Source organism: Mustela erminea, chromosome 1 (genome assembly GCF_009829155.1).
Source record: "Mustela erminea isolate mMusErm1 chromosome 1, mMusErm1.Pri, whole genome shotgun sequence".
Classification (NCBI taxonomy): Eukaryota; Metazoa; Chordata; class Mammalia; order Carnivora; family Mustelidae; genus Mustela; species Mustela erminea.
Genome location: NC_045614.1, coordinates 207,841,259 through 207,860,123, shown reverse-complemented (window position 1 = coordinate 207,860,123; position 18,865 = coordinate 207,841,259). Strand labels below are relative to the sequence as shown.

General features: G+C 51.6%; 1 protein-coding gene across 1 annotated transcript in view; it reads right to left on the bottom strand.

Annotated features, from left to right (window-relative positions):
* Nucleotides 1-6,988: 6,988 nt before the first annotated feature.
* The window catches only part of HUNK (hormonally up-regulated Neu-associated kinase), a 98,490-nt gene continuing 86,613 nt past the window's right edge, over nucleotides 6,989-18,865 (bottom strand). The window contains exons 9-11 of the mRNA XM_032353743.1: nucleotides 16,952-16,999; nucleotides 13,051-13,231; nucleotides 6,989-10,290 (exon numbers count right to left, since the gene is read on the bottom strand). Coding sequence (XP_032209634.1) covers nucleotides 9,632-10,290; nucleotides 13,051-13,231; nucleotides 16,952-16,999 — 888 coding nt within the window. The 3' untranslated portion in view covers nucleotides 6,989-9,631. The remainder of the gene's footprint in view (nucleotides 10,291-13,050; nucleotides 13,232-16,951; nucleotides 17,000-18,865) is intronic.

Sequence of the window (18,865 nt, the reverse complement as noted above, 5' to 3'; positions counted from 1 at the left end):
CTTCTAGTTTGCCTGCTTCCAGCTTCCCCAGGACAACAGCCACTCAGTAGGGCACACCTGAACTCTCCCCTTTATCCCGCTGTAAAGCTTTCCCACTCCTCTGCCTGCTGCTGAGTCTCTGCTGAACACAAGGGATGGTTCTGACCCCTTCGCTACAGCAAGCTCTGATAACTGCCTCTGTTCTCATCGATGCTCTTCGTTATTTCCATACCTGCGATTTGTGGGCATGGACTGCTGGGGCCACCATAACAAAATGTCGTGACCTTGGTGGTTTAAACCACAGAGATTTATTTTCTCACTGTTCTGGAGGCTGAAGATCAAAGCTGGAAGATCTGGGGACTCTCTCTTGGGCGGACAGATGGCAGCCTTCTCGCTGTGCTCACGTGGTCTTTCCTCTGTGTTCTTGCATCCCTGGGGTCTCTCTGTGTCATCAAATCTCCCCTTCTTAGAATGACACCATCGAATCAGGTTAGGGCCCACCCTCCCAGCAGCCCCGTTCTGAACTTAATCACGTTTTCAAAGGCCCTATCTCTGAATGCATCTCCTGCAGTACTGGGGGTTCAGCGCTCAATCTATGGACTTGGGGAGAACTCAGTTCAGCCCACAAGAGTGGAGAAGGTCAGCTGGAGGGAGACAGGTGTGTGAATGCTGTCCGGTCAGCCATATACCTGCCTTGTAAAAATGCCTTATCTGTGTGTAGCCTTTAGACGGTTTTTGCATAATGATGTTGGAAGCTTGGGCAACAAGACATGAGTGAGGATACCGGCAGTTCAGAGTCGGCATTAGGACACAGAGAGGAGTCTGGGCCTCAGTGTCCTGGCCCAGTAGATGACTGTGAGAGGGAAGGAGCTGGGCCATGGTGCTGGCCCTACTTCTCATATAGTTGCCTCACATTCTTGCCAAATCTAAGGTCACCAAAGGTAAACAGCCCAATGGGTGTACATGCTTTTGACAGATGAGGACAATGGCTTCACCACACAACCAAGGTCATGATTACTTGTTTCCAGGGTGGCGAATAGACTTAGAGTAGCCGGAGGCGGTGCTTTGGCTGCCACGTATGAAGGATGCTGGTACCCAAAGTTTGTGCCCTATTTATTTTCCAGGACCTTCATTTTTATGTTTAAAAAGTATTTGAGGGCTCATGCCTGAATTAGGGGAGTATTTCCCTTTCCCCTAAGTGCCCTTCAGCCATCCACTAATCTAAGTCATTTAACTCCTCTTGGCATTTACTCTCAATCCTACTCATTCATCATTCTATCCCCCACCCATCCACCCAACCTCCCACCCATTCACCACTATCCATCTACCATCCACCACCCAACTATTTACCACCTACCCATCCACCCACTACCTACCATCTACCAACCCATCTATTTGCCATCCATCCAACCACCCATCCATCCATCACCATCCATCTATCATCTATGCACTCATCCGTTCATCTCCCCAATGACCCATCCATCCATCCACTATCTACCATCTAGCAACCCATCTATTTACTATGCATCCAACCCCCCATCCATCTGCCACCATCCATCATCCACCCACTCATCTGTTCATCTCTCCACCCACCTATCCATCCACTACCTACCACCCACCCATCTACCATCTACCTTCCACACACCCATGTATTTACCATCCACTCAACCACCCATCCACCTACCACTATCCATCTATCACCCACCCACTCATCCACTCATCTCTCCATCCACCCACCCTCCCATCCATCCAACCATCCACATACCCACCACTATCCCTCTACCATCCATCCATCCATTATCTACCGACCCATCCACCCGCCTATTCATCCATTAATCCATTCATCTATGTGTTTAGATCACTGGGTATAAATACAAAGATGAGTGAAAGAGTGTCCTAGAGCCCTGGAGGACAGGGCAATATGGTGACAATGATCATAGTCAGTGCTCCAACGTGTATACCTAGGAGTACTCAAAGGAAGTCAAGACAACTTAGGCTTGGGAGGGTGGAGAGAGCATTATCTGTATCCTCTCCCTTCAAACACTCTTCACAGACCAATTTCCTTCTTTCTGTTATGATCATCACCATATCCACCCTGTGGACAAAACTCTGAAAGGGGAGCAAGTAGACCCAACATCACAACATCCCCAAGCATCCCAGCCTTCCTTTAACTCTGGGCTCTTTGCCGGGGCTGGTGGGAAGAAAACTGACCATGGAGGCGGGACATTGCCACCGACAAATTGGGAGTTCTTTAATGCACCGTTTCTCCATTTTGGTGTCAGATACATCATGTAAATCAATGTAAAATGAGGGAGGTAGGCTCTGACTTCTACCTTTCAAAATTATTCCCAGAACTATCCAAAGCAGAGAGGACAAGGAGGGTTGGACTCGCAAGACTCACACTGATTTTGCATCTGAACACTTGACAGGTTAGTTGTAAGTTAAAAGAAAAATTAAATTTAAATTAGAGGGGAGTTATAGAAACTCCGCTCCATGAAGTTGCTTTGTGCTTATTCTAAAAACTTACATTTTTTTGGTGCTCTTTGAGGACTGTCCCAAATTCCAGGAGACTGAGGCTAGGGCTGGGTGACCACTCCCCACCTGCCAGGTCCCTGATTCTGTGGCTCGGACCCGAATGTTCTAAAAGTGAGAATTGTTCATGTAATTGAAGCGGTCATGGGTGGGAAGGACTCTGAATGGGCTCTTTGGAACTGATTCAGATGACACGATTCATCTTTCATGAAAGGGGACACTTGTCAAACCTGCGGTGACACGGCATCATTCAGGTGTGAGTAATGGCAGTGATTCATCTATGAGACACTGTCCCGCCTCGCATCTGCTCTAGATTTAGACTTGTTCTTTAGGACTTTCCACAAGCTCTTTATCAGCCACGAGAACCCATTTTTGAGAGGCCATTCACAGAGAGAAAGGGGACATGGCTTGAATGGAAAATGATTTGCGCCCCAGAGCCACGCTCCGTTCAGCAAGGATGAAGTCAGGGATGAATCTGAGGGTGGTGACTCCATCGCAGGGGCAGACTCCTGACAGGGATGGCTCTCCCGAAGCACCACCAGGTCTGTGGACAGCAGCCAACCCTGAAAATCCACTAAGAGCAATATAGGGAGCAAGGCCAGAGTCTCTCCCCACCTCCAAATTCCCTTAGCTTAAATCCTCACCCCAGGCCCTTTGCCTGGTTCATTACTATGAATGATGATGCCTTCTGAGCACCTGTGAGCCCAGATATCACAAAAGAAGTTCTTTCTTTTGTGAAAAGAAAGGTGGCTCGTTCCTAAAACGAGTGCCTGCAGTGTGTGGCTGAAATCCTGATTGTGTGAATTGGGCAAACCACCTAAACTTACCTCGTCTGAGACAACACAGCCATTTACAAGGTTCTTGGGAAGGTACAGCAGGAGGCCTGAGGGCCCAAGTTTGCAGTGGTCTGTCTTTATATGCCCACCAGGTAAGAATTGTTGTCACATGTTTCAAGGGCCATAAAGAAAACAAACACCAAACTACAAACCCAAAAATGAATATACAACAGAGTATATTTCCCACCTGGAGAAATATACTGGAGTGTATTTATATAAATATACCAGGAGTATATTTACTACCTGGCCCTTTACAGAAAAAGTTTGTGCATCTCTGGATTAAAAGAAGAAATCAACTTGGAACTGGCTGGCACAGGGCCTGGCACACAGGGGACACTTGGGAAGGTAGGCTCTCACTGTCAAAAAGAAAAAAAAGAAAAGAAAAGAAAGGATATTCCAGGAGTGATTTAGTTATAAGAAAATGTAAATGGGATGCAGACACAAGAGAAAGTTTGTCAGATTTGTGGAGCATATAAAAATGTTCCTATCTGGCCTCCCCACTGTGTTGGTTCTCTAGGGCTGCCATGATTGAAAGAGCCATAGACAGGCAGCTTAACAGAAACTTATTTCTCTTTAGTTCTAGAAGCTGGAAGTCCAGCTGTTGGTGGGTTTGATTTCTCCTGGAGGACTCTCTCCTTGGCTTGTGGATGGTTGTCTTCTCACTGTGTCTCTCTCACGGTGTTTCCTCTGTCTGGTGTCCCTGTACGTGTCCAAATTTCTTCTCCTTGTAAGGACACTGGTCAGATTGGACTAGGTCTCACCCTAATGGTGGCCTTCTTTTGACTCACCTCTTTAAAGGTTCAATCTCCAAAGACAACCACATACTGAAGTCCTGGGAGTGAAGGCTTTAATATATGAATTTGGGGGAGAATAATAATTCAACCCACAACACCTCCTCTTAAATTAAATGAAACATTAATAATTAACAATGCTTATTCCTTTGTTTGGAACAAATAGCCCATACATACTAAGAGGTGCCATAATTGGGTAATGGAAAGGGAATGGCTGGTCTAGTTTGCGGGGCAGGCATCTTTACCCTCCCTGTGACAGAAACAGTGACTGTACCCCAAATATTCATATGCACCCCCACATCTCTCAGCCTCTGGCTCACAGGAGGGACATGGCACTAGTTGCAGCCCTCAGAGAACAGGCAAGGGCAGAGGAAGGCCCACCACTTCATGCTCCCTCTGCCACAGCAGCCACAGAACCATGTTGGGTGGATGGAGCCAATGGGCCAGAAGCAGCCTGAATCCCTGAGTCACCACAGGGAAGATGGCTGCCCTGGCATCAGCCAAACTGCCTACAAATCTGTGTGAGAAATAATCTTTATTGGGCAAGTCACAGAGATTTGGGGTTTGTTAGCAGAGCAAAGCCTCGTCTATCTAACACATCGGGTCACCAGAGAAGAAGTGAACCCTGACGAAGGGGTCACGGAAGGCGTTCTCCTCTCAGACCCGCCATGAATTCACCGCCCAGCTTTGGGCGAGAAGCCTTGTTTGTGACATGGGCTCGCTTCCTGCCCTCTTCAGCTGGCTCCAGTAATGAGGCCGATACAGAATCCTTTTTGTTATTCCTGAGGGTTTCTAATGCCAGCCAGAGACCTTTCTTTCAAAATAGCTAATGGGTCATGTTCTGAGCAGGGACTATGTTGCATAACTAGCTCAGGACCTGAAGTCGGACCCATTTCTTTCGTCCACCTGAGAAACATGCCATGTCCTGGCATTGTCTTCTCTGCCAAGTGCCATTGCTTGGTTTTATACCGCTAAGCTCTGGCTGACCCCTGGGTTTACTCCATTGCTCGATTTAATACCGCTAAGCTCTGACTGACCCCTGGGTTTACTCCAACCCGCCAGAGCAGGTTGCCCCAAACGTCTCCTTACCTACACACCAGCTCAGACGGAGACAGACCCACGGAAGGAGACTACTTTCTGTAGGAAGGAGACTCCCCACCCTTCCCCCACCCCAGTCCATCAGTGCCACAGCCATCAGATCTCACAGATAACTGTGTGTCACGGAAACAGGACCCCAGAAAACAAGTATATACCCCATTCGTCTCTGGAACCAGATGTCTGAAAAGCTCCCTTGACGAAAAAGCTGCCACAAATAATACATTCATTTACTACTCAGGAAATACGCTCCTTTCATTGAGAAGTGATGACATTAAATTGAACCGGCTCCCAGTACTGCTCTGAATTATTCTCACTGTGCCTGGAGCTCACAGGGGGTCCTACAAATAAAACAAATATAATAACCGAGAGGCTTCCAGAGCCCCCCCCCCCAAATATCAGTCTTGCACTCTTTCTGAATTCATTTCATTTTGTGACATGGCTATTGAGAAGATGTTTTATATTGATTTCATCTAGTAAAATCCAATAGCATTTTAAAAGCTAACACAGATAACTAAGAGTCCCAGGGGTCGCTGCTCACTTGGAAGATCTGTTGAAACAGAAAGTCTTTCTCTGGTGGTTGGGTGGTGAAAAGAACGTGATGCGCAGAATCTTAAGAAATCAGAATCTTATGATTCTGATACTGACCTGAAATTGCAAAGACCGGTCTATGGAAGGAACTTAAAGACACCTGTTGTAATGGCAGCTTGTTCACGGTGGATTCCCCACTTTGTCCACAACAGCCACACTCTGACTTCTGCGTGTTCTTGGAGGGGGGAGCCCTGCCTCCCAGACTTGCTCTGGCACCAGCTCACTTAGGGACATTGGGGAGTCCTTAAACCATTCAGGGCCCGAGTTTTCTCTTCTGCAGAAAGCTTGGGGTTGAAGCACATCATTTCAGGTCCCTTTCTGTTCTGAAATGTTTCTGATCCCTGGGTGGAAAGAGCATCACCAAAACCGGATACTCATTGGGGCTCCCTGTGCCCACCACACTTCAGGAAACCTCGCATGGCAAAAGGTGCACTCCCACTACACCATCCTCTGAGCTACACTGTGCAGGGGGCACAAGGCTTTAAGCGAGGTGATATATATGTATATATATGAAAAGCTTTTAGCAGACAGTGGTGAGTGAAGTCAGAACTAGGACAATTCAACCCTCCCATTCCCCCTCATCACCCTTCTTTCCCAACCCTAAAGCAAGGACAAAAGCTGGAGGTACTATTCACAGATGTCATTCTTCAGGTGCCATTTTCAGAATCTCCAAGGGAGGTCCTGAGCCTGCTGAAAAAGAGGGAAAATGTTGATTTTTCTTGGACCACCGTCAGCTGTCCCTCGGTCAGATAAGAATTCTGTGGATCAGGGCACCTGGGTGGCTCGGTGGGTTAAGCCTCTGCCTTCGGCTCAGGTCATGATCTCAGGGTCCTGGGATCCAGCCCCACATTGGGCTCTCTGCTCAGGGGGAGCCTGCTTTCCCCTCTCTCTCCTCCTGCCTCTCTGCCTACTTGTGATCTCTCTCTGTCAGGTAAATAAATAAAATCTTTAAAAAAAAAAAAAAGAATTCTGTGGATCATAGACCTGCTACGAGGGAAATGAGGCAGTGATACAGGAATGGAAGATGTCCCCAGATGCCCTACAGCTGGGTTCCCACCTGTATGAAGTCCGAGGTGGGGTCACAGACATAGAAAACAGCCTGACTGTTGCAATGTACTCATTGTGTTAAGATTGACCAAATGCAAAGAAATGAAGCAGTCCAAGTGAGGGAAAAAGTGTATTTCACAGTCATTATAAAAGTACATATATTTAATAATGGTGACATAAATACGTTCCTTACTTATGACCAAATCGTACAATTACACTTGACTTTTTCCTCCTGGACTTCACGTGGCAATAGGTCAGTCATTTCCATTGGTTAACTACAGGCTGACTGAGGTCATGGGCACAGACTAATGAGAGACAGTCATGGGTGGCAGAGACAACACACTCTGTACTTAACCAAAGGGACAGTCAAGTTTCCCATATAAATATAATAAAATAATAAAGAATTTAACATTTCTTCTTTCACTCAGTTTCATAGATTTGTCAGGTGCTCGCATACAAAAAATACAGCTGGCTCCCCCTGTTTCTCACTCCCCCCTCACCTCTCACTGGATTCTGGAATAAACCTGAGTTCACAGTTCAAGCTACCAATGGTGACATGGTCAGTTAGTTGCATGACCATCCGTGGCTGCTCCTGGATTGAGGAACAGAACACAGGTCCCAATGAGCTAAGAGCGATACAGAAAAACACTATGTTCTAAAGGCAAGTACAATACGAGAATGAGACACAGGGGGCAAGAAGTCCACAAGGCACAGGGACAGGACCTACAAACCTGCAGAGCGGGACACTTGCAAAAATGGTTCCTTCACTGATCAGAAACCAGACACTTCACATCCAACGGAGAGGGGTCTTTTTCAGATGCTTTTCTTCTCTCTGCTTAAAAAGCTCCATTTTCAGTGGAAAGTTCTGGAACCCGGTCTGGAGCCACAGAGAGGGATAACACCAACACCCAGGAACCCGACTCCTTCATAGCAAGCCCTAGAGCCGGGAGGACCCCATCGAGGGGGGAGGCGGCGGCTCCAGGGTCTTGTCAAGATCAGCCGAGACTGGGCCTATCCCAGCGGCTTCCAGGGTCAGCCAAATACCTTTCCTGCCTCGGTCAGAATTGTGCAGAGCAGAAGGAGGTCACAATGGCTAAATGAGAAAAGACGAAGAAGCACCCCCCAGCTCCCCGGCCTGGGCTGGCTGCCAGTGGGAATGAAGCTGGGCTTCGCACTTCTCCAGGCCCACGGCCTATTTCAGACTCAGAGGGCTGAGCGGACTAGTTTTGGGGTGACCTGTGGGTTCTGCTCATGCCTGTACGAGTCAAGAGCTGAAGACCCCAAGCCACGGTGTGACCTGTCTCCTGAGCTAACCATGATCTGCCCCGTGCTGGTTCTTCTTCTTCTTTTTTTTTTCCCCAAATTTGCTCATGACGGAGTGGCCTCCCCTCCCCATCAAGCCCCAGGGCCCAGGCTCCACGTGGAGGTGGCCCCAGCAGGCTCCTGCGAGACATGGTCAGACAACACGGAGATCCACAAAGCCATGCAGGGATGGCACAGACAAGGAACTGGAGACGCATCTTTGGTTCAAGCCTTGGCAAAAGGTGTGAACATGGGACGCAGACTCAAAGCGCATTCGAGGAATGCTGCTCTCCTCAGAGAACACGTGGAACTGCTTTTCTGACCATGATTCCCGCCGCGGGAGGCGGCTCACAGCTTAGAAAGAACTCGTCCGGCCGAAACCCCTCTTGGTCTCTTGGCAGCCCCAAAACGGCACTAAGCAGAGGTAATGAATGGTGCTTTCCAAACGCATCGACATTGAACCTTAACGTCTTCTTTCTCAACACCCAGCTGTAACTAGGTCCCATGCCTTCCAGAAGGTTAAGCTGTGTTGGTAAGGTGGGAAGAACACAGGGCCCATGGCGATCATGCCCTCCTGCGGGCCATCACGGGGAGGGCCACCAGCCACTGAAAGCCTCACGTGGGAGGGCGCCCAGGCCCTCCACGTGTATCATCTCGTGAAAACATGACTTTGGTAGGCTTGCTTCTCATCTCCCCACCCAAGTTTTTTAAATCCTGTTACTCTGATTTGACATCCCCTAAGGAAAAATCATCTTTGGAAAAGATAAGTCGACACTTAGCAAGTTTCAACCAAAAAAGATAGCAAATGTGTGTCCCCTTTGGCCTTCGCCTTTCGTTGGGGCGCCACTGTCCGGCTCCATCTTGGCCTGCCCCTTCCCACGCAGAGAGGGCGGCACCGCTGGCCGAGGCTGCGGCTCACTTTCCTCGGAGGTGTCCGAGGCCTGGCCGTTGAGTCAGCAGCTCCCCGGGCCCTGCGGGGAGTCACCTCTACTAGAGATAGGGGAAAAGCTCTGGGACACTGCCAGTCCCCACGTGACAGGCTCCCTGCTGAGAAGTCACAGTCCCAAAAGGTGCCCCCGGAGTACAGCATGAGCATAGAGCCCATAACAGGCTGGGACATGGGTAGCCCAGAGGCTGATGGCCACAGTGGCCCGGCAGGGGGAGGCGGGCAGAGGGCTGGTGGGCGAGCGGGCAGAAGCAGGACACAGAGACTGCACCTCTAGCCAGACCTCCAAGTGAATTCCGGCATCTCTGGGGTCCCTGTGCAAGGCCGTGCTGTGCAGCCTTTGGGTCTGTGGGTGTCAGCCATTCATAGTTGGGAGACGGCACGGCAGGGGGAGAGCAGAGACCCCGAAGGAGGCTCCCATGCGGCCTACCAGTCGTTACACCCTGATGCGCGTGCGGAGCTCTGTTCCTTTGCTTTCCTCACAATCACCCAGAATCCCACCCCGGCCCGGGTCAGCACTGGCCCTTGACCCCGTCGGGCACGTCGAAGGAGAGGCTCACGGGGGCCATGGGCTGCAGCGGGGGCATGCTGGCCTCCAGGGGCCGGTCTGCGGAGGGCTGCAAGCTTTGCTGGCGTTTCCGCAACATCTGTCCGATGCCCATCATGGGGAACCTGCCCCGGCTTTTCACGCAGTTTGGGCTCCCCAGGGGCTGCGTGGGGCCACTGCTGGGAGCTGGAGATGGGGAACACACGCCCTCTTCCTTCGGGGGGCTGTTCTTTTCTTCGTGAGCAAAGGAGACCAGAGTGGGATGCAAAGGAGTGTGCAGGGGGGACAGGCTTCCGGGCAGCAGGGCCGGGGAGAGCGTCCGCTCCCCGGGACTCCCTCGGCCCAAGCCCCCAGGCGAGCCGAGCATCCTGTAGTGATGAGACGGGGACAGTGGCTCCGTGTGGTCCTCGCGATCCACGGACTCGAAGGAGCGTACCATGTCCAGCACCAGGGGGTCTTCCTTGGGGGGCAGGCCCGGGACCCCAGGGCCCTGCTGAGGGGGCTCTGGTCTCTTGACAATCCTGGGGGTCCTGGGAGGGGGGACGGGGATGAACTCCATGGAAGAAGAAGCCACACAATTGGAGTCTGAGGTTTTGCGGAATATATTGCGGCAGCCGAAGGAATCTGCACCCAAGGAAGCAAAGGACAAAGGAGAAAAAGCAAAGGACATCGTGAGGAGAGTTGTATCCACTGTGCAGACGGCCCTCCCCGGCCTGCAGTGGCCTCCTGACCGAGCCAGACCCCTCTCAGGGAGACCAGAAGGAACCGAGAAGCAAAGGGCTCCGGCGTCCGGCGCTCCCCACAGGGAACCAGATGCTCTTCCTAGGACAGAGGGGACAGCAGGCCGGGGACAGGCGGCCTCCCGCATCCTGATCTGCCCACGGCACCACCTTAACATCTGCTCTCCTTTCGGTCGCTGAACTCCGGACCCTGCCAATGAGTCTTTGAATAAAAAAAGTACGTGGCTCAGCGGAATCACCGCCCCACAGCCAGAATGACACGCACCTGGCCTGACTTGCTGCAGACCCATGAACTTGGTCCTCAGACAACTGACCCTGGAAGGAGTGTTTCCCTCGTGACTTTGTTTTTTGGGTTTTTTTTTTTTTTTAATTGTGTTTAAAAAAAAATGACATAAATTTCTCATCCTAATCATTTTTCGGTGTATAGTTCAGTAGGGTTAAGTATATCCCGTATTGTTGTGAAATAATACTCTTAGTGGCAGAAATCTAGAACTCTCCCCGACTCAACAGGAACTCACTCCCGTTCCTGGCCCCTGGCACCCACCAGCCTGCTTTCCGTCTGTGACTCTGACGACACCAGGCGCCTCACGTAAGTGGGATCTCTGCTGCCTTCTGGGACCAGCTTGTCTGACTGAGCAGAACCTTCTCGAGGCTCACCCGCGTAGTAGCAAGTGTCCGAATTTCCTTCCTCAAGTTGCCCAGTCGGACCGGAGCCTCACCCCGTTCTGACAGGGGTGACACACTCCTCGTCTACACACCGAAGGCCACAAGCTAGTCTTCACAGTTTCCACCTCAAGCAGGCCCAGCCTGGAATCCAGGTTTGCAAACCGGGCCAGAAAAGAAAGGGAACCCCCCCAAATTTGAAGCACAGGGCAATCAGGCCAAGTTCCTGAGGAACAAGGCCGGCCTCAGTGTCCCTTCTCTGCCACCAGGCTTTACAGGCCCCCGTCGAGCCTCAGCCGCAGGATCAAGCAGTGATTCACGAGCAGCCGAGGCGGCCGGGCATCCTCTTCGCCTCACATAAATAAATCGCAGGTCCCGGAATAAATCTCCTGCTCAGGCCACCGCAGGTGCCTGGGGTCCGCCGGTGGAGACAAGCAAATTCTCACCAACGGCTGCCGTGCGCAGTGCACCAGCCAGCATGCGAGCATCCCCTCCCTGCGATGGCCGTAGGCTCCTAATTGGTGGCCCGTGGTCCCCCTCCTCTGCCCAGTCCTGCGTCCTCCACTTCCCCGGAGGTGCAGAGCCTGTGAGGAAGCCTCCCACGCACGCCCTGCTCATCTCCAGCCCAGAGTCACCTGGAAGTCACCCGCACACCGCATTACCCACCCCCAGCCCCCCAGCAAGGGCCCGCTCCCCAGCCCCCCACCCTGTGAGCGCTCTGGCTGGCTCCTCCTCATCCATCCTCATCAGGAGGCAGGCGGCTGCATGGATCAGGAGAGAAAGTTCTAGAGCCAGGCGGCCCAATGGGAAATCTGGACTCTGCTGCTCACCAGCTCTCTGACTTTGCACGGTTCCCCGTGCCTGGTTCCTCTGCTCCAGAGAGGAGGGTGAGAATAAGCTCACTGGGGTGAGCTAAGAGCCTGAAACAGGGTCTGGCCACACAGCGGGTGTTCAGTGCTAATGACTGCGACCTGCCAGGCTCTCGGACGCCTCAGGGCGAAGGAAGAAAAATGCAAAGAAACCAATGATGACCAGCCAAGGAAACTACCAGACACAGAATCCACCTCGAGGGTGACAAAGTTTTCCAAAGTGTCAGCACTGACCTAGACTTTCTTGGGGACAAGCACAAGATAGCACCATCAAGGGCCCAACTTCGCTGCTGGTGACCAAGCCAGAGAGCAGAAGCACTAAGGGGGGACAAACAGAGCTCCGCCCAGAGAGATCCCCTGCCTTCTGCAAGCTCAAGAATGAAACTGAATCCAGTGGAACTTTCCTCCCCAGCTGAGAACCAGGTCTCTCCTAGGGGAACAGTCCCACTGCTTGGCACTCTGAACCTTTCCAACACCTTCCTGCCCCCCTGCTCGCTTTCCACACTTCTCTGTGCTGTCCCGGAGGAGGGAGCCTTGTATTTATCAGTTACCCGAGGGAATGAATTCGGATCCTCTGAGGGTCAGGATCTTAGCTCACAAGAAGCCAAGAGAGCAGGGGTCTGAGCCCCCCACCCGCAGCCCAGAGCCCAGACTCTATCGACCAGGCTTCAGTGCCTCTACCAGGCTCTCTCTCCTGTGCAACACCATGCCCTGCACCCCGATCTCTGTTCCTATAATACTGAACACCTGTCCCTTGTTCCACAACACTGGGCACCCCCGTCTACTCCTGCATCCCAGTCTCTGCTGCTGGAATATTTTGTTCCCTGATCTCTGCTCCCAACCACGATACCATGTACCCCGTCTCTGCTCCCACAATACAGCGCAACCACCCCCACCACCACCCCGCTGTCTCAAAGCCTGCCTTCATAAGCAGCCAATACCGCACGGTCTGGACCTTGACGGTTCTCAGGTTCCCTTGGTGTGCTCCCTGCCTTCCCACGGGCACAGGAATCGCGTGTGTCCAGGGACCCACACAGCCACCCATGAGGGGTACGGAGCGACCACACATCTTGAAACCCAAGGGGTCCAGCCCGCAGCCCGAGCTGACCCACCTTTGTCAGGGAAGCCGGCCTTGGGGGCCTTGCGGTCCTTCAGCAGCGCTTTTGTGTTCTGAATCTGCGTGATGAGAGAGGCTGAGGGCTGTTTGTGCGCGGGCGCGTTCTTGTCCGGCTTCTTGGAAAACGGCCGATGAAGAAAATCTCCTCTTTTTTCTTGTTCTTTGGGCTTTTCATCCTTCGAGTCAGAAGTAAACACATGGCCTCAGACACACACAGATCTCCGAGGAGATCCGAGACAGCCCAGACTCCCCAAACTCTGCTCTCAACTGCACGATGAACGTCGCAAGAGCCAGAGCCAGGGCCCCGCAGACGCTCCGGGGAAGCTCCCTTCCCTGCCACACGGCCAGCTTCCCTCACCCCCAGCTCCCTGCACGGCGCTGTTTGGAGGTGTTCCAGCAAGGGCAAGGTCACCCTGAGGAGGTCCGTCGTTCCAGAACACGCTGGAGAAACTAAGGCAAAGCCCATGAGGACTTCTGGAAATCTGTTGACTTATCTAAAGCAGGGCCCTCAGATTCAGCCCGCAGAGGAGACACAACCACTTCCATGCCCATGTCTACTCGTGTGTGTTCAGTCAAGCCAAGAAGGCGGGAGCGCCAAGCCGCCCTGGGCGTTTCTGACCCGTGCCCACCCTTGGTCACACACGCCCTCGCGTGCGCGCTTGACACCGGCACTATTTAGCTATTTTTGCTCGAAGTCTTGCCTTTCTTGAACTCTACCAGGATCCCTCTGACGGGAGTGAAGTTTCCTATTTTACGTATCTTCCACCCCACAGCCTCTGGCATAAAGCCAGACACACAGAGAAGGTTTTATAGTTATTGAAATGTTTATTTTAAAAAAGCCAGTGAAAACCGAACCGAATTAAAATCGAGTTCAAGCTTCTGGGAAGGGAGTGATATGGCTCTCGAGGTCCTTCTCTGGCCCTGAAGATTGTCTGATGTTTACCGTTTAACAGAGTCCCTGACCTCACCACCAGGGAGGGGGGGAAAAAAAAAGACAGTTTTGCATTTTTGCCTTCAGTGTTGAGAGCATTTGCGATTCAAGAGAACTCATCCATTTTTCATGGGTGTTGTTGAAAAGCTTGTAAGGAAGCCTTGGAAGGCTCTTTCTGATGAGGATTTTCAAAGCCTCTCCAGAGTGGGGTTCATTACGCCCACTCTGAAAATGGCAGGGAAGGAATTGCAAGTGGGGGCGCCATGCTGAGCCTGGGGGTCTCCGTGAGGGCCATGTGGCTGTCACCAGTGTAGGGCCGAGGTGGGAAGAAAGGAGAGGCGGAGCCCAGAGAGTGGTCGTCCTCTCCCGTTGCCACTGCGGGCCCTCTGGAAGCCTGGGGCAGGGCCAGGAGAGAGAAAGAGCAGGGCACAGGGGCTGGCGAGGGACAAGGACTGAGCTGTGGTCCCCAGGCTCCAGGCCGGCATTGGGGATGGCACAGAGAAGGCTTGTGCTCCGGGTCCCAATGCAGAATGTCACTGAGTGGAGAGAGGGGGCCGCCTGCTCCAGCCCATCTCGGTCAAGGCCACGGTTCTTTACGGCTTCACTCTCCCTGCTTCAGTGAAACACCAACATCCCCTTCTCTAATACAAAGGGGAGCAAGCTTTCACACGCCCCCATGCCCCAAACATCAAAGGGCACATGAGAGGCTTGTCCTTAAAAGTCTGGCAAAATTTCCTCCTCTCACGCTGTTCTTTCTACTTCTGTTTTTATGAGGAAAGTCACCAGGTCTACTGTTGACACTCTGAACAGCAAAAAGGCAATCAAATGCACTTCTATGAAACACTGTTTACAGTGTTTAGAAGTAAAGACAAGATTGGCGTTCCCTGCTTTTCAGGACTGGTCTACAACAATGAGTACAGTCCCCTTTGGGCTGCTCTGGGACCTTAAACTCTTTAGAGGGCTGCCTGATTTCCTGGCTTCATTTTAGCTCCTCCCCAGCTCTCTTTGGCTTCTCAAAAGCGGAAAAGCCAAGATGCAAAGTTTCTGGGCCCCAGCAACACCACTTAACTAGAGTTCATTAGCATGGAGAGGTGTACTAGACATGAATTTTCTGCAGAGAGAACCCAAGGTTGGCTCTAGAAATCTCTCTGGTAACTGACAAAGGGATATTTGGCACCAAACAGAAAGCTGCTATGGAGAGGGGTCAAAAGAGGGGGGAAATGGAATAAAAACACCTGCTCGGGCCACCCTATTGAACCTAATTCCAGGATCCTACACCCTGGTGTTTCTCCCAAAGGCCCCAGGACGCCCTTCTCTAGCCCAGAAGAATGGGTGATTTCATGGTGACCTGTTTCCTGGGGGGATACCCAGAATTCAGAGTCCGGCAGATCCCTACCAGGGATAAACTGCCCAATCGATCGGTGTGGATGGTCGACAGCCCACACGAGGGATGCGTTTGTTTGCATGTCACCAGCCAATCTTAGCACCCTCCAAGTGCAGGTAACCAAATGCAACCGATCATCCAATTATACCTTTTCATTTGCATGCCCTATTTTCTCCACAAGAGATCTAGGGAACAGGATGCGAAAATGCTTTATGTAACAGAAACAGATCTTCAGAGGGACTCATTATGTTCCCCCTTCGACAAGCCCACACCCGCTCCTGCGCTTCGCTCCCAGCGATGCTGCTGCCTGCGCGGCCTCTTCGGTTTTCTACTCATTCTCACTTGCTCCCCACACCCACACACATCCCCCACTGCAACCGAACTCCCCAAGGCAGATCAGAGAGGGGGAACCCCAAGAGGACCCAGCAGCAAGCCCCGTACAAACCTCCTGGTTTTCTTTAAACCACTTTCTACCCTCTGCCCAAGTGAGCGGACGTTTATAAAACTGGACACTTTGAAAATGTGGCATGATAAAGGGTCTGCCCAAGACTCTTCTAGTGTCGGGACTGTTTGAGAGAAGAGAGAAAGCAGCTAGTGAGTGATGGTGCACCGGGCTTCTGGAAGGAGCGGTCTGCAGGCCTGACAGCAAGTAGGAAGAGGAAAAAGGAGGTCCTCAGCCTCTGAGATCTGAGCCTCAGCACTGGTCCCTTGAGACTTGTCCCTGTGACTCCAGCCTTCTGGCCTTTCAAAGAGCAGGACCCCTGCCCTTTCCTCCTCAGCTCTGCTCCTGTAATAGGGTGACCTTCCGTTGGGATGGCCCAGGGGCCTAGGTGTTACTTGCTGGTTGCTTTGGGAAAGCCACAGAGATCTGATTTTGCCACAGGACAAACACAGGAGAGTTGAGAAAAAGAGGGCTTGGTTCATAAATTGGGCCGTGGAAGCTCTACACTATCACACAGCCCACTTCTCATGCAGGTAGATACATAAATGCATAGCCAAGTATAGAGCTACGGCAAGACAATAAAAAATGGTCAACTAAACCTAGAAAGCACCAGTCTAATCTGAGGGGATTCTGATAAACCCACTCACAACTGGATTCTGCATTTTAATTCCAGACTGGGATGAGGGGAAGGGATGTAGAGTCCAGACAGCCCCGAGCAAAGAGACCCCTCAACCCTCAGGGTCATATGTCATGGTTAATTTCAAGTGTCAGCTTGGCTAGGCCACGGTACCCAGTGTTTGGTCAGACAGCAGTCCAGATGTTGGTATAAAGGTTACTTTTCAGATGCGATTAAATCAGTAGGCTTTGAGTAAAGCAGAGGACCCTCCACAATGTGGGTGGGCCTCATGCAATCAGTTGAAGGCAGTAGAGGAAAAAGACTGAAGCGTCCTGAGAAAAAAGGAATTCTGCTTCCAGAAGGCCTTGGGACTGAGCTGAAACATCCATTTTTCTCTTGGTATCCAAGCATCTCTCTCTCTCTCTCTCTCTCTCTCACACACACACACACACACACACACACACTCCCTGTTGGTTCTCCTTGGAGAACTTAGACGAATTCATCATAACCCCCAAGTTCTTACCTGCACGGCATGAAATTCAAGGTCTCTTGTCCAGGTGTCCAGGGAGGCCTGTGAAAAGCAAAATTTTCAACAATTTAGAAACTGTACCTGCTATTTATCCCCTAAACTCTATCCCCGACCACTTGCAGCTCTGGCTAAGAATTATTCATTTCCATGTTTAGAGACAAGAAGCCAAACTCTTAAATCACCACGAAAGTAGGTAGCAGATGCTCTAGGTCATGCACTGAATAGGTTTTCTAGCTAAGTTTTTAATTAAAGTCTAAAACATGTAACAGAGGAGTGCTCTAATGGCAAGGGAGTGGTTCAACCAATGCATTTTCTCCAAGAGTAAAAACACACACGGAACGAGCACCCAGACCAAGATACAGACCCCAACTGTACCCCCACCCGTGTCCTCTCCCAGTCCACAAAGGTAACCACCACTCCGATTTCCAACAGCACGGAGTGTCTGATCTGATTCCACACTTTATTTTTACAAGTTGCATAGATTTGAAACAAGACACCAAGGGAAAGTTTTAGTATTTTCCCTTTAAACTTACTGCCCCTGTGATGGGTTGAATTGCACTCCCCCTAAGTTCACACTCTGAAGTCCTCACCCCCCAGGACCTCAGAATGAGACCTTCTTGGAAGACAGGGTCAGGACAGGCCGATCGTGTCCCCTTTGATGCTTAGGGGACAGGAGTGTGAAAGCGCATTCTCCTTCGCCTTTGAGGAGGGGGCCCGTTGGGGAGTCACCTTTACGGAGGTCATCCAGCCCCACTGCGATGGGACTGGGATTCTCATTAAATGGGAGAAACTGGACCCAGAGACGCACACACAGAGAAGAGCAGGTGAAGACACAGGCAGATTTCAGTCGTGCTCTAAGCCAAGGAACCCAGAAGATCCTGGTAACCCCCCGTAGCGAGAAGGCACGGGCCAGGTTCTCCCCTCACAGCCCTCGAAAGAAACCAACCTTCGGCTCGGACTTCTGGCCTCCAGAGCTGAGAGACAGCGAAACCTTGCTGTTGAGCACCCTGTGTGATGCTCTGTGACAGCAGCCCCCCGCGCGCGGGTCCAGTCCTTCTGCGAACCCCCACACAGCGTCCCTCCCAGGCTGCCCCATGGCTCTGCGCCACAGAGGAGCCCTCCAGCCCGAGCTGACTTTGATCTGCACATGAGCGATTTTAACATACACGGCCTCTGGTCCTCTGTGGCTTTAAGAAGCCAGTTTAAGTACCATGGCTGCCTCTCCTTGACCTCCGTGGCCCTTGGTCCTTGAGGGCACCTTTTCTTTTTTTTTTCTTTCCTTTTCTTTTCTTTTTTTTTTAGGAAGAGGAGTCCCTGGGGCACATGCTCAAGGCGTTCTAAGGTGAGACAGATGTCCCACTTTTACAGACATATTTGCCACCTTTTAAAGGAAAAGGAGGAGGAGAAAGGTGTGGAAGTCGTCCACGAACGGCCCTGTAATCCCACGGGGGAAATTATTCCTGCTTAATTCTGCTCCCTTGTCTCCTAGGAGAAACAGAACTGGAGCCGACAAGAACAAAGAGGCCACGCACGCTCCCAGGACACGGACACGGCCCCGAGCCACCCCCGAGCCACCCGGTGCCAGCGAGGGCATGACCTGAAACCCATCCCTCTCCCCGCGGCTTTTCCTGGACCAGCGGATGGCGACTGCGAGGAGGCGCACGAAGGCTCCGAAGGGGCTTTATCTAGAAACCCTGGGCCCCTTCAGCTCCTCTGAACACGCTAACTGGCCTCATTCCACGCTCTGGGCTCCAATAGAGGCGGGTGAGACAACCTCAGAACGGCCTGTAATTTAATTAGTACAAGTATGGCTGCCATTTGGAGAAAACAAATGGCTCATAGAAAATTGAAATGCTCTTTTTCCATTAGCGTTCGTATTGAAACCCTAACCATTAAATGTTTCAACAA